Below are 14,151 nucleotides of genomic sequence, written 5' to 3'. Positions count from 1 at the left end.
GTGATTACTTGCCGGCGCCCAGTGATTGCCGAGTATCTCTGATGGGGCAGAGAACTGTATGTAAACAATACAGTTCTCTCCCCTGCATAGCAGAGCCATACAAAGCAGTGTGCTTACAGTTGAAAGCACACACACAGCACACATTGTAAAACGGAACACAGTTAACCGTTTGATCGCCCCACATGTTAACCCCTTCCTGCCCAGTGCCATTAGAACAGTGTCAGTGCATTTTATTAGCACTGATCACTGTATTAGTGTCACTGGGGATGTCAGTGACACCAAGTCAGTTCCCCCCCAGTGTCAGAATGCCCGCCGCAGTCCTTCTATAAGTTGCCGATTGCCGCTATTACTAGTAAAAAAGAAAAAAAATCCAGTATATATACCGCCTTTTGTAAATATTATAACTTTCACATAAACCAATTAATTTACACGTATTGGGATTATTGTTTAGCAAAGACATGTAGCAGAATACATTTTGCCCTAAATTTATGACAAAATTAAATTTTTTACATTTTTTTATTGGACATGTTTAATAGCAAATAGTCAAAAATATTGTTTTTTTCTCAAAATTGTCAAGTCTTTTTTTGTTTATAACAAAAAAATTTAAAATGCACAGGCGATCAAATACCACCAAAAGAAAGCTCTATTTGTGGGGAAAAAAAGAATGTAAGTTTCATTGGGGTGCAGTGTTGCCTGCGCAATTGTCAGTTAAAGTAACGCAGCGGCGTAAAGCAAAAAATGGCCTAGTCAGGAAGGGGGGTAAATACTCTGGGGGCAAAGGTTTAAATTATATCTCATGGGTGCACCCTTTAAAGATTTTATGTAATTGGTCAAATCAAATAAAATAAAATATCAGTTTAGAAAGTAAATAAATATTGAAGTAAAAATGACCCCAAACCATAAGTCCTCATGCACACTGGACGTTATAAAAATGCTAGTAGCATTAGCTGTAGAATGCTGCAAAAAAAAAACTTTTTTGCATTTTTTAGCTTTTTTGCATTAGCTTTTTTCAGCGTTTTTTTTACTGTTTTTTAGCATTTGCATTTTATAGCAGTAAATACTCATGCACACTTTTTACAGCTGCTGTTTTTGACTTTTGACGGTTTTTTCTACAGCATGTAAACCTCCCAGCATGTTATCCTGTGTCCATGCAATCAAAGTTTTTTGGCAGGGTCGTTTTTTGGCTGGAAAAAAAACACTGGACTAGTGGGTTTCTAGATGAGTTTTTTAGCTGTAAAAATGCTGAAAAACACAGCAAAATGCGGTAAAACGCCACAAACCAGCATTTTTGGACCTTTTTTTTTAAAAAAAACAGCAAACGTGGGAAATACCACTAAACGCGGCAAAACGCTGATAAATGCTAATGCAAAAACACAAAAAAAAGCTGAAAAACTCACGTCTTTGACATGACTTTACAGAGCTAACGGTACCAGCATTATCACAACATCCAGTGTGCATGAGGACTTATACTCTCACAAAATCTTCAGGCTCAAAAACGCTCATAAATGTCGGACAGCTGCATATTTTAGGGCTGTTTAGCTTTTATTGGCGTTTTTCAGCTTTTATCAGTGTTAGAGCATTTGTACAGCTAAAAAACTCCTCTTGAAAGCCACTAGTTCTGGGGTTTTTTCCAGCCAGAAAACGCTCCTGCCAAAAAATTATGATTAAAGCCTATGTGTGCGTGGACATAGACGATAACATGCTGGGGAGTTTACTGGCTGTAGAAAAAAATGACAAAAAACAAAAACAGCTGCTGTAAAAACATGTGTGCATGAGGACTTAGGGCTCGTTCACACTTGGCTGTTTTACCAACACTTGCCAAACGTCCATATAGCGTTTGGCAAGCGTTCGTCTGGCGTTTGCGGATCGTTTTTTAACGCTCGGCAAACGCTCCGCAAACGCCGCATGCGCAGTTTAGCGGCGGTTGCTAGGCGTTTGCCGAGCATTAATAACGCCCCACAAACGCCTATAACGCCTATAATGCAGTTTGAGTGGTGTTACCGCTCCAGAACGTTCCGCAACCGCGTCGCAACCGCACCGCAAACGCCGGCCAGGCATTTGCAGAGCGGCACCATAGACGAGAATAGGAGGCTTCAACGCCTCCTGACTCGACCAGAGGCGTCCATTTTGCCGCGACGCAACGCAAACGCTCCCGTTAGAACAGCACCATGTGCTCTAATGTGCAGAATTGGCAGAGGCGTTTGGGAAGTGGTAAAAACGCTTCCCAAACGCCTCTCTGCAGCCTGCACACAACGCTAGTGTGAACGTAGCCTTACAGTTTCCCTTAACTCTTCCTGTATAAAAATGAAACAGCTACTTTAGCTGCCCTTCCAGTTCCAGGACATCAACATTTGACTGCATACTTTGGCTAAGATTTAAATATTGCAAGGACAAATGTAAGTATCTCACTGGCATTCCCTTTTTTAATACAAGAAAGCAGCTTGTTGGCTTAAAGCAACCCTTTTCTGTAAATAAATTAATACCAAAACAAAGTCATCCTGGTAAAGAGTAAGCTTAAGGCCCCATGTACACGGGACACTTCTGAATGATGGAAACTGACTGCTGGAAAATGTAGGTTAAAAAACGTCTGTTTAGCCGTGTTTGCATAACGCGTGTATGCACGTTTGCGTTTAGAAGCATTTTTAAAGATAAGCACAGGGGAACCTCCCAAATGCCCAGAATGCACTGAAAAGTGGTAAATTATTAACTATTTCAGACTGTTTCAGAGAGATACAGAGAGTAGAAGCAGAGAGAGTAGTATGTGTTGAGATTAGCTTAGGTGTGAGTTGCTCATCAAAATTTCTTTTGTTTCCAAGTGTGTGAAAGGTGTCTGGTGGAGTGAGTTCTTAAGGTCAGCTGGCAGGGGGTCTTCATGAGGAATTTGAGGTGTGAATGGTCATTAACATATCTTTTGTTTCCAAGGGTGGGAGAGGTCTGAGGTGTGAATTGGTCATTACAATGTGTGACAAGCTTGGTAGGAACATCCTGTGTTCAGCATTTTGTCCATCTGAGTACCTTGAAAACGCTTTGCATGCATTTTTCATGATGAAAAAAGGCTCTGGACAGCATCAGAAACTGGAAGAGTTAAAAAAAATTTGAAACGCTGATAAAATCGACTGCTGAACGCAAGTCTTACCTTTCCTGGAGGCAGCAAGTTAAATCTTCACTATTCTAAAGAGCTACTGGCACGGCTGCTCTCTGACACTTGTTTTGGATAGGGAATCCCTTCCTACCATCAGCTGCTATGACACTACTGTGTTCTGTCAAATTCCAAACGATTTTTCGATCGAAAATAAAAAATGTATTTCGTTCTGTAATCCGATGGTGCCACCAATGATTTTGACAATCGGTCGTTTTTCACAAATTTTCCAGCATGCCCGATAAACAAAATGGGGAGGAAACACGAAAATCGGCTGGCTTCATTGCCCCACTAACAGAGCGGAAATCGGCCGATTATTCTTAGGTCCGATTTTCGAATGAAAAATCGTTCGGAGATCGACCCATGTATGGCTGGCCTTAGGCATTGTTTGGTGTTATTTATTCTATCTACAAGGAGATACAGATGTTTCTCCAATACAGATTGACCCAATTTTACCCTCCTAGATTGTATATTTGTTTTTGGCACTTATATTAAAATTCACTGAATCTCATGTGATATGTAGCTGTCTGGTCAAACATTGTGAAGATCTTGTAAATTGGAGACTTGTTGAATATCACCTAATTAAGCCATGTAGTTTTTATGCACAAATAATTTACACTCACTACAAATTAAAACCTGTTGGGTGATTTCCAGTATTGCATACACAGAACAATATAATGGAATTCTTTATATTTTCTAGTCTAAAAATGGAAAATAAAATTATATGGGAAGCACCTACAAATTAATCCAGGTCATGATTCAAAGGAGGAAACACCCTACCAGGTATTCTGGGTGAAAAAAAAGGGAAAATATATTTGTTAGTTTAAATTACTGGTAGATCAATGTTCCTCATGGCCACAGAATCGGGAAAACATCAAGATGACTGTACTACATTTAAAAATAGTAATTTAGATTTACTGTACATGGTAATAGAAATATAAACTATATTCATTTAATGAGGCCTTCTGAGGTTTTAATTAGACTAAAAATATTTAAAATAAAACATGCACGTAAATTAAAGGGATATAAAGTATACTATAATGTAAATACTAACTGAAGCAACGCTTCCCAACATTTACCGGTAATATCTATCATAACAGAAAATGAATCACTACATACAAAAAATATTAATGAACAACCAATTGATATATGTTCAACATAATCCAACAATAATAATAATAATGCTTTAGAATTTAGTGTAACACGCAAAAATGGTTATAAATAAAATAAGCATTTTTTTTCAAACACATAGTTTTTTTTCAAACACATAGTGCAGTTCATCAATATCCATCCACTGATAATAAAACAGCAAGAGTCCTCTTAAACACATCAACCTCCCTAGCGGTCTGATTATGTCCATATTTCTGTGCCGACAGCGGTACATTTTTTTGCATGGAAATATGTATTTTTTTTTATTGTAGGCCTGTAATTTTTAGGAATAACACACTGAAATCTGTCCGAACAAGAGTCTAGTAAACATCCCGGGTATGTTAAAATGTGAAACATGAAATCATAAATTATAATTTAATAAATAATCATAAAAATAATAATATAATAATAATAAATTTAATTAAATAATATAATCAAACCAAATACACTGAAATTTGAAATATAGCGCCCATCACTGAGCAAAGTCGCAAAATCGTTTTTAGTGTCTGATGACGAATCTCCCCACGAATCATTATCACTCAATTCTGCAAGTGGTTCTAATTTACTATCGTTGTTCTCTAGCTGGTCTAAAACCGCTTTTGACCTAAAGGGACGCTTTTTGAACGCCATGGACATTTCTCAGTTTCCAGGCAGAAAGAACAGAAAAAATACAGGCAGGGCACAGGACAAAGCACTAGGGACAAAATGTATGTGAAATGGTTTAATACAATAATGTTTTACTATGTGATTTTAGTGAATTTAATGAATGTCACTTTTACAACTTTCAAATTTCCCGCCAGTCCCGTCCCCCGTACGTCCTGACGTCGCAGGGAACGGAACCCAGAAGACAGATGCCGGCATCCGCTGGAGGACATTGCAAGGGACACTGCAGGGGGAAGCGCAGGACAAGGTAAGTGAAGAAGGGAGCAGCGCTGCAGGGTATTCCCGAGTGTAGCTCGGGGTTACCGCTTGTGGTGCTGAAACTTTACCCCGAGCTACACTCGGGAATACCTCCAGGGAGGTTAAAAAAGAACTCTGGGATGGGCAAAATAATCACTTATTAGTACACTCCCCTACTCAAAACAGTAAACCGTTAATAAAATTTTGAAAATCCTTACCATTTAGGAGGAGAGTCTAATTGAATTTTCATGCATCTCTGTAATTCAAACGATAACAGCATCTACTCTGCCAAGGAGGAAGTGTTACAGCAGGGATTACATCATATCCTCTCCTCTCTATCTGCATTAAAAGAAAGCTACAATTCCCATCAACCACAGAAAATTGTTGTGAATGTTGGCAGGTATACTAGGACTGTACATGTTGAATGTGTTTGAGAGTCTTGGTCTGCCCACCACTGCAAGTGGGGCTGAATTACATCACTGCTTCCTGGAGAAAGAACTACAGAAGGGATGTGCCAAGACCAGTGGCTGGCGGGATAGGAGGCATAGCAGCCACTGGTCTTACAAGCAGGAAACCAAAGAGAATTAATGGTTTGATTTGAAAATAGTCTATTTCAGAGCAACTACTGAGTAAACCAGACGATGAATGACAAATTCCGTGAAGGTAGGAAATCAGCCACAAGGAAATGTAAAGATGTTTTTGCCAGGAGTTCTGCTTTAAGTAGAGTCCCCAGTGCTGCAGTAGTATTAATCACAAGTCACTTGTGCTCAATGGTGCTTCTTCCACTAGTTCAAGGGTAGTCCCAATGTACACACGCACTCACCCCTTAATGAAAAGAAGGTCTAAATGAACTTGATTAAATTAGCCCAGCAATAGGATCCTTCCTTGATCTCTCTTAATGGGCACTGACATAAGAGAGGTGCACAAAAGAGAAGACGCTCAAAAAGTATAATTTATTTAAAAAAACAAAACAAAAGATTGCACTCACAGAATATAGTGTTTAATCTAGCATTAGGATATGAATGCATACAAGTCTCAGGGACATGACACAATACGCTCTCTTGACTCCATTGCACAAGGCTTTCTTCCAGTGCGTGATGACGTCACAATGTTTTACTCTGCCTCAGGGGCACTTTTAGAAAACTGTAGCATGCTACAGGCTGGTAGCATGATTACCCGGAAAACGTGAATAACAAATTCACCGGATCTGATATCTATAAGCTCTACTGCATCACTGAGCTTGCCTTTTTTATTTTTGTTCAGAGGGTTAGAGCTATACTTGAATTTACTTGATTGTAGTGATATGAAAATGTGTGGGCTGTGGGACAGCTTTAAAATGTAACTACAGTGGATATAAAAAGTTTACACACCCCTGTTAAAATGTCAGGTTCCTGTGATGTAAAAAAATGAGACAAAGATAAATAATTTCAGAACTTTTTCCATCTTTAATGTAACCTATAAACTGCACAACTCAGTTGAACAACAAACTGAAATCCCAAGAAAAAGAAAAATTCTTCAGCAGTACATACCAAACTGAGCATGTGAAGAGTGTCCCCGAGGCTCTGTTATATCAGGAGATGATATGGGGAACGTGGAAAAAGGGGAGGATCAGAGAAGACAGGATCAAGCATCCTTTTCACACAATGCAGAGTATTAACCCCTTAAGTCCCACAGTGAGTATAACAAGCATGCTTTACTGCATATACAGACAGATTTTACTGTTGTGGGTTTAGTAACACTTTAATGTACAGTACACCGCAATCTAGAAATGGAGGAACACTTTAATAACAGGATATCTACTGGCCATTTGCAGAATGCATTGTATTGGGTGAATAGTAATAAAAGCTCTCTAAATGGCGGAAAGGGCAGAAGAGGGTAAGCAAGCAGTTCAACTCTTCACACTAGCAGTGGCTAATTTTACCTCTCACAGTGCCAAAAGATAGCCATTTAGGGCAATGGCCAATAGTTTTGAAGGAGGCACTAAAAGGAAAATATTTACAAGAAGCAGCAGCCTGCAGGACAAGGGATATAACCCATTACATGTAACTAACGAGTTTGGTGCCATATCCCCCCCCCCCCCAAAAATAGAAAAATGACTAGACTTTAGTTTTAAAACTCAATTACATTTATGACATTTTACAGAACACGGTTTATTAGGAGGGTGTAATTTGCATGTTGGAACTACAGGTAACGAATACTTAGTGTCTGTTGCTAATGTTTCTGGGTCTTTCCATAAATGGTTCCAGCACCCATTTATGCACTGATGTTGTGAATTGAGTGTGCATTAGTTTACCTTTTGTTTTACTAATTTTACTGTTGTTAATGTTGACCTGAAATTTAGCAGACAACAATTAGAAAAAGACAGCTAAGTGTTTTTAACCTCTTCCTGTCCGGCCCATGTCAATAAACGGCCGGACGGGAGCGTTGCCGATGCGGGTGGACATTTCTAAATGTCTCCCCCGCACCCATTGCCTGTGCGCACTGCCTGGGACACAGCAGAACACAGATCGCTGTACAGGACCTGTGTGAGGTCCCGATTCATGTGATTACTGATTGGCCAATCAGTGATCACATGAATAGTAGTATTTATTATTTATTTATTTCAGGTACTTATATAGCACCATCAATTTACGCAGCACTTTACATATATGTATTATACATTCACATCAGTCCCTAACCCTCAAGGGGTGCACAATCTAAGGTCACTTTCTGACATCATTGCTTACGTGTGAAATCTGTGAATGATCACAGAGGTCACATGGTACAAGGCTATTCACAACAGCATTGTACCATGTGACCAGCTGTGACCAATCACAGGAATGCAGCCAGAGTGGAGAAATGATTGCTTTTACAGCTTTTATGGGTGTAAAAGCAATCAGTGTAAAAAAAAGAAAACAACATCTTTATCACCCCCCACAAGTAGTACAGTGTCACTAAGGTGACACTGTACTGCTAGGGTGACAAAAAACAAAACATAAATAATAATATTAAAAAAATAAAATACAAATGTAAAAAAAATAAAAAAATTATACTTTTTGTTTATAAACTAATTTGGGTTATTTGTTTTTACTAAAAAGATAGCTGAATACATTTTGGCCAAGATCTATGAAGAAAGATTATTTATTTGCAAAATTTTATAAGAAAAGCACTTTTTTTAAAATTTTTTGGACTTTTCATTTATATATAAAAAAAATTCCAGTGGTGAATAAATACCACCAAAATAAAGTTTTATCTGTCTCAAAAAATGCTAAAAAATTCATATGGGTACAGTGTTGCATGACCGCGCAATTGTCATTCAAAGTGTGATAGCACTGAAAGCTGAAAATTGGCCTGCACTGGAAGGGGGTGAAAGTGTCTGGACTTGAAGTGATTACAGAAACACTGCAACTGTTGTGACGTCAAAAAGTCTGTTCAATTTACTATATTATAAATGTAATCATATTCATCATGCCAGCCTTAAAGTTCACATGTGCCCTGCCAATGGCCATTAAATTACTTAGATATTCTTAACAAGCAGTAAAACAAGCCCTTACTCATCTCTCTACCTGCTTGTAATGGGAAGTAATTTATTATCAAAGATTTTAAAGACCGGTTTTAGTCCATTTCTAACAGCATAGAAACACATGCTGTGGGTTTATATTAGATGGCTGTCATTCTTGAAAGATACTTGTGTCAACACTGCGCACATTTTTCTGTTTCTTCATTTAAGTTTACATTTATCTGGCAATGACTGGCATCAATTCCTCATTTAATGAGAAAAAGTCACAAACAGGAGAGGCAACTTAGTTTCATGTAGTCTAACAATCATAAGCAAGGAGTAGGCTGTAAAGATTGCAGTGTAGGTTCCCGTATGTGAACAAACAATAGTTCCACAATGTACTTGAAATCGTTATACTTCCTCTTTTACCCCGATAAGAATATTATAGAGTAAGCATAACATGGCACGGTCATGGAAGGTCATACTGGTAACATATTAAAGACCATCTACAACAAAACAGAAAGAACCATAATGTTATTGTTTGCTTGATTGAACACAATGTGAAACAGCAGTCAACAACAAAAATTAGTACTGCGTAACAAAGAGGAAATATATTGTGTTTTGAGTCAGCTTTATTTTGCTTTTGTTTTTTTACATATTAAACTGCTGTTGTAGATCTGTTGTTTACGCACTGAATGTCCAATATTTTTCCACACGGCGTTACAAAGAAATCCCAATGCACTATGGGTTAGCTAAAAACACAGCACCATAGCTAAGCTTGGTTTGAGGTCCCCCGTGCTTGATACAAACTACTCATTGAGTGAATGCTGTAAATTCCAATGTTTTACTGCACAGATGAAAGTTGAAAAGTATGAAAAGAAGACTAGTGCTCCATGGTATGGCTGGACAAAACACAGTATAGTAAGTAATGTTTCATTATAGCAAAATCATTTTCTTTTCAATATTTTTTGACCATAACAAATAAAATAGAAGCATGTAAAAGGAAATGACAGATTTACTTTAATGTACATTGTACAAACATTACTAAGGCAAAATCTATAGAGAGGGAGCACTGAAACCAATGCATAAAGTGGAAATAAATAGATAATATTCCTATGCCCTTGAATCCAGAAAAGAACTGCTTTCAGTTAAACCTCAAGCTAATTTAAAACTACAGTATATGAGCAATTTTACCTACTGAAGGATTTTTAAATTGGCACAAACATACTAGTGATCCGGGTACCCAGTCTGTTTTAAACTGCAAGTGCCAGGGTGAGAACTTTAACAAATACTTTACTGGGGAATGTGTATGTTACTGTGATCATATAGTACTTTGTCCCATGCTGCTAAGTGCTTTCTAACCATAGTCATGAGATCTGAGATGAGATTTCCTTCCACAGCTGATCTGACAACAGCTTTGAAGGAGACTGCCCATTCATATCTGCAGCTTGTCTCGGGTTTTAACACTTTCCACAGACAAGCAGTGGCAAGAGAAATTCAGAGAAGGGTAGCGGGAGCAGGGAATGTGTCAAGCTCTCCATTCCTCTTGTCGCAGCTTGTCTGTGGAAAGTGCTCACAGCTAATACCAGCGGCACTTCTGAATCAGCCATCTTCTTCCTAGCTGTCTACAGATCAGCAATGGCAGGAAAGGACGGAGACAGCTCAGACCTGATAACTATGGTTAGAAAGAGCTTAGCAACATGGCACAAATTACTACACGATCATAATAAAATACACATTGCCCAGTAAATTATTGCAAAGTTCTCACACTGGCACTCAGTTTAAAATTTTCAATGCTGCTGGTTCCTGCTAACTCAGTACTGCTTCACTGAACTTTCTGATCTTCACAGAAAGAGTTAACAGTGGACAGCCCAGTCTCTAGTCAGTCTGTTAGCTTAGGAAAAGGAGGGGGGGGGGGGAGGAGAAAGAAGCAGGGGAATGCCTTGCCATCCTAGGCTAACGGGCTGTGTGTTTCTATTGATGTGCACAATGTGGGAAGTCACAATTTTAGTCTCTGAATACAAAGGTGACTCTATAGGGCAGGGGTTTCAAACACCATTTCATCGAGGGCCATATCAACATTATTGTTGCCCTCAAAAGGCTCGTTGTGTCTTTAAGACTAGATGTCTAGAGCACCCCACCCCCCATTAAATCAGAAGTCAAGAATCCCACACCCTCCCTAACATCACCGTGCACCCTCATTGGGGGCAGATCTGGAAAGCAGAAAGTGCAGGGTCTAGAGGAGGACCAGAGGAGGAGTGGAGTCAGTTACCAGAGTTTGCTGAATGCTGAGACCAGGGGAGGCAGAGATGAGGGGGTGCTGCAGCTGCTCTGAGAGATGCAGGAATTGGCAGGAGTTCTATTCTCCTCTCTGCTGCCAACTGCTGAAACAAGGTGGAGGCGGAGACAAGGGGGTACCTGCAGGAGAGGTGCAAGGGCCACATGAAATGGCCTGGAGGGCCGGATTTGGCCCACGGGCCTTGTGTTTGACAACTGTGCTATAGGGTGTTGTGAGAGAGAGGAGCCCATCATGGAACTGTACCAAACACACAATACTGATAGATCTTCTAATGATACATTAAGCTACTTGACAGAATTCCACAATGTATTACAGCCTTATTGCTGCTTCACATTTGTGCAATACGTTATCTGCACTTTGGTTTTTTATGTGTGTTTTATGAGCATTTGTAGGCACAGCACCATTGTATTCTATTAGAAATGTGCAAATGCAAATATGCAACATGCAGGACTTTGATTCACTTTCATCAAAACGCTAGTCTTAATAGGAGTTCAATGGTAGAGCACCTAAAAAGGCATATAAAACTGCAACGCGCCAAAACCACACCCCACACATGAGCACTGGCCATTACTGGTTCATGCTGCAGCCTTTTCCTACATGAAGCAAATATACAAGCAGATCCAGATACAAGTACCAGTTGCATTTAAAGTGTTACTAAACCCACAACAGTAAAATCAGTCTGTATATGCAGTAAAGCTTGCTTGTTACACTCACTGTGGAAGGGGTTAATCCTCCGCAGTTTGTAAAAAGGCTGTCTGATCCGGTTTTCTCTGATGCTCCCCTTCTTCTACTGTCCCCAATCCATCTCCTGATAGATCAGACCCTTGGAGCTTATAAACAAATCTTTGTATTTTGTTTAGATTTGTGGTGTCTTCATGTGTGCTATGACTTGAAGTCCAGATAAATAGGGATTTTTTTTGTTTATTTTTGATGTTGATAGTACTGTAGGAATTATTTATTATAACAATGAGGGGTTTATTTACTAAAGGCAAATAGACTGAGTGCAGTTACCCTCTTCTTCCTCAGAGCTTGGTAAATAGAGTAAAGCTCTGCTGATTTCCATCATTCAATTACTTGCACCTGATTGGGTATTCTTTACAAAGTGAAGCTTTACCACATTGATATTTACTAAGAAAACAGAGTGCAACAACAGGGATCTGTGATTCAATAAACTTCAAGTCCTGTCTGCCACAGTGGCAGATGGGCCTGTAGCTCTCTAGTTTTCAATGGACTAAAAGTGCACTGATTTGCACACTCACATTCATTAAATCTTCCTTCAGTTTTTGTAACTGAAAGCCCATATGGAGGTACAGGCTGATTACGTGTGTGCAAACTTTGCAGGGTCTTGTGCAAAAAAAAAATTATATTATTTTGACTTAAAGGTGAACCAGGCCTTTAAATTATCACAGATAGTGATTCTACAGAGGACAAAAGGCATATTGGGGGGAAGGTAGCCGCCAAAAAGGAGAACAAGGGGATGTAAATGGCAGACATGACTCCCTCCACTCCTGGGCATCTTATGTGGCTGTCCACTTGGCTGGTTTGACCGCTGCGGGCAGCTCCATATTGGCAGGTTTCGTCAGTGAGAAGAGTCTGTCATGCATTTCCCGTGGTTTCCTACTTTTTGAGGGCCACCGGTCCCTCAATATGACTTTTTGTCCTCTCTGCAAAATCATTACCTGCTGGAGGCGTATTCACATACTTGCGAATGCGGGCATCCAGTCTGTATCTTATTCTAAATAGGGAACAGCTACTGACAGTTTTCTTAAATGGCATATTCTGGAAGTATGACAATACCAAGTGGAATTACTTTTGGAGATTATATATATATATCAAGTGTCTTCTCTGTAGACTTTTTTTGAGTGGAGATATGTACGGTATACACAATTTGTTACACAGTTTATTGTTTGAACATATATGTTTATCTGTTATTAACTATCTTAGCTATGTGAAAGACCACTGATTACCATTTTATACATCTCAACTACATCCTGAAGAAGTAGTCCTGCGAAACGTGGCAACATCACGTCATGAAAACTACAAAATATGTGAGCTAATGTTGTATATGTTGGGTGGCCAAAATATATGCTCTGTACACAGCAGATGTATTTAATATTGGTTATTGGACCAATATTGGTCCAATAATATTTTATTGAGCTTATATATAAACCTTGTATTTCGTTTAGATTTGTGGTGTCTTCATGAGTGCTATGATTGAAGTCCGGATAAATAGGGATTTTTTTTTGTTTATGTTTGATATTGATAGCACTGTAGGAATTATTTATTATAACAATGAGGGGTTGATTTACTAAAGCCAAATAGACTGTCCATTTTGCAAGTGCAGTTACACTCATCTTCCTCAGAGCTGGGTAAATATGGTAAAGCTCTGCCGATTTTCATCATTCAATTACGTGCAGGCAAAAAGGTTTTTTTTCTTGCACCTGATTGGGTATTCTTTACACAGTGAAGCTTTACCACATTTACATTTACTAAGAAAACAGAGTGCAACTGCACTTGCAAAGTGCACAGTCTACTTGCCTTTAGTAAATCAACCCCTATAACTGCTTGTACAAATTGACTATATATTAAATAACTACCATAATTATCAATTGTAATTCCCAGAATGGGAACCAGGGTTCTACTTGATAAAAATTTGAAGGGTTAGAACCTTTGTTGAGTTCTTATGCTATACTGGACAAGGGTGCATTTCCCTACACACCATCTGGCCAATTGATGAATCTGAAATATATAACCTTTATTCAAATATATTAAAAATGTATGCTCAGCTGTAATTAATGCCTATTGGAGTGGAATGTACTGTGCACAATATAACTGAAAACCATTGCAATTATTTACCTTACATCCAAATGGTTAATAACACCAGACCAAATCACATACCATACCGTTTTAGATGAAGTGACGGCATACAAAGAGGCACTGTAGTTTGATCATAAGCCTATCAGCTTATATATATCATCTCTGTTAAGGAGTTACCCCATGGACAAAACTAAATAGATAGTACAATCTATCTTGCTACAGATAAGAAATACGTGTACACTCATCCACGGGCTTAAATGTCAGCCTCTCATGTATAAGCCCCATATGTCACCATATCCACCATGTCTTGAGGAATGCAAATGATGCACTGTAAAATGCAGTACAGACCTCTCCAAAAAAAGGGGGAGA

General features: G+C 38.9%; 2 protein-coding genes across 11 annotated transcripts in view; one reads left to right on the top strand and one right to left on the bottom strand.

Moving 5' to 3' along the window:
• The window catches only part of LOC149463234 (uncharacterized), a 300,678-nt gene that overhangs the window by 139,255 nt on the left and 147,272 nt on the right, over positions 1-14,151 (top strand). For 9 of the 10 annotated variants that reach the window (XM_089675400.1, XM_089675399.1, XM_089675398.1 and 6 more), the window contains one exon: positions 5,089-5,198. The exons of the other annotated variant lie outside the window; for it this stretch is intronic. In XM_089675400.1, coding sequence (XP_089531526.1) covers positions 5,089-5,198 — 110 coding nt within the window. The remainder of the gene's footprint in view (positions 1-5,088; positions 5,199-14,151) is intronic. 10 annotated transcript variants of the gene reach the window in all.
• Positions 1-14,151, bottom strand: part of LEKR1 (leucine, glutamate and lysine rich 1) — a 208,692-nt gene that overhangs the window by 172,310 nt on the left and 22,231 nt on the right. The window lies entirely within an intron of this gene.

This window comes from Staurois parvus, unplaced genomic scaffold (genome assembly GCF_062004578.1).
Source record: "Staurois parvus isolate SC_StPar_1 unplaced genomic scaffold, SC_StPar_1.0 ptg000155l, whole genome shotgun sequence".
NCBI lineage: Eukaryota > Metazoa > Chordata > Amphibia > Anura > Ranidae > Staurois > Staurois parvus.
Note: the sequence above shows the minus strand (reverse complement) of the source record. Positions and strands in the feature narration are given on the sequence as shown.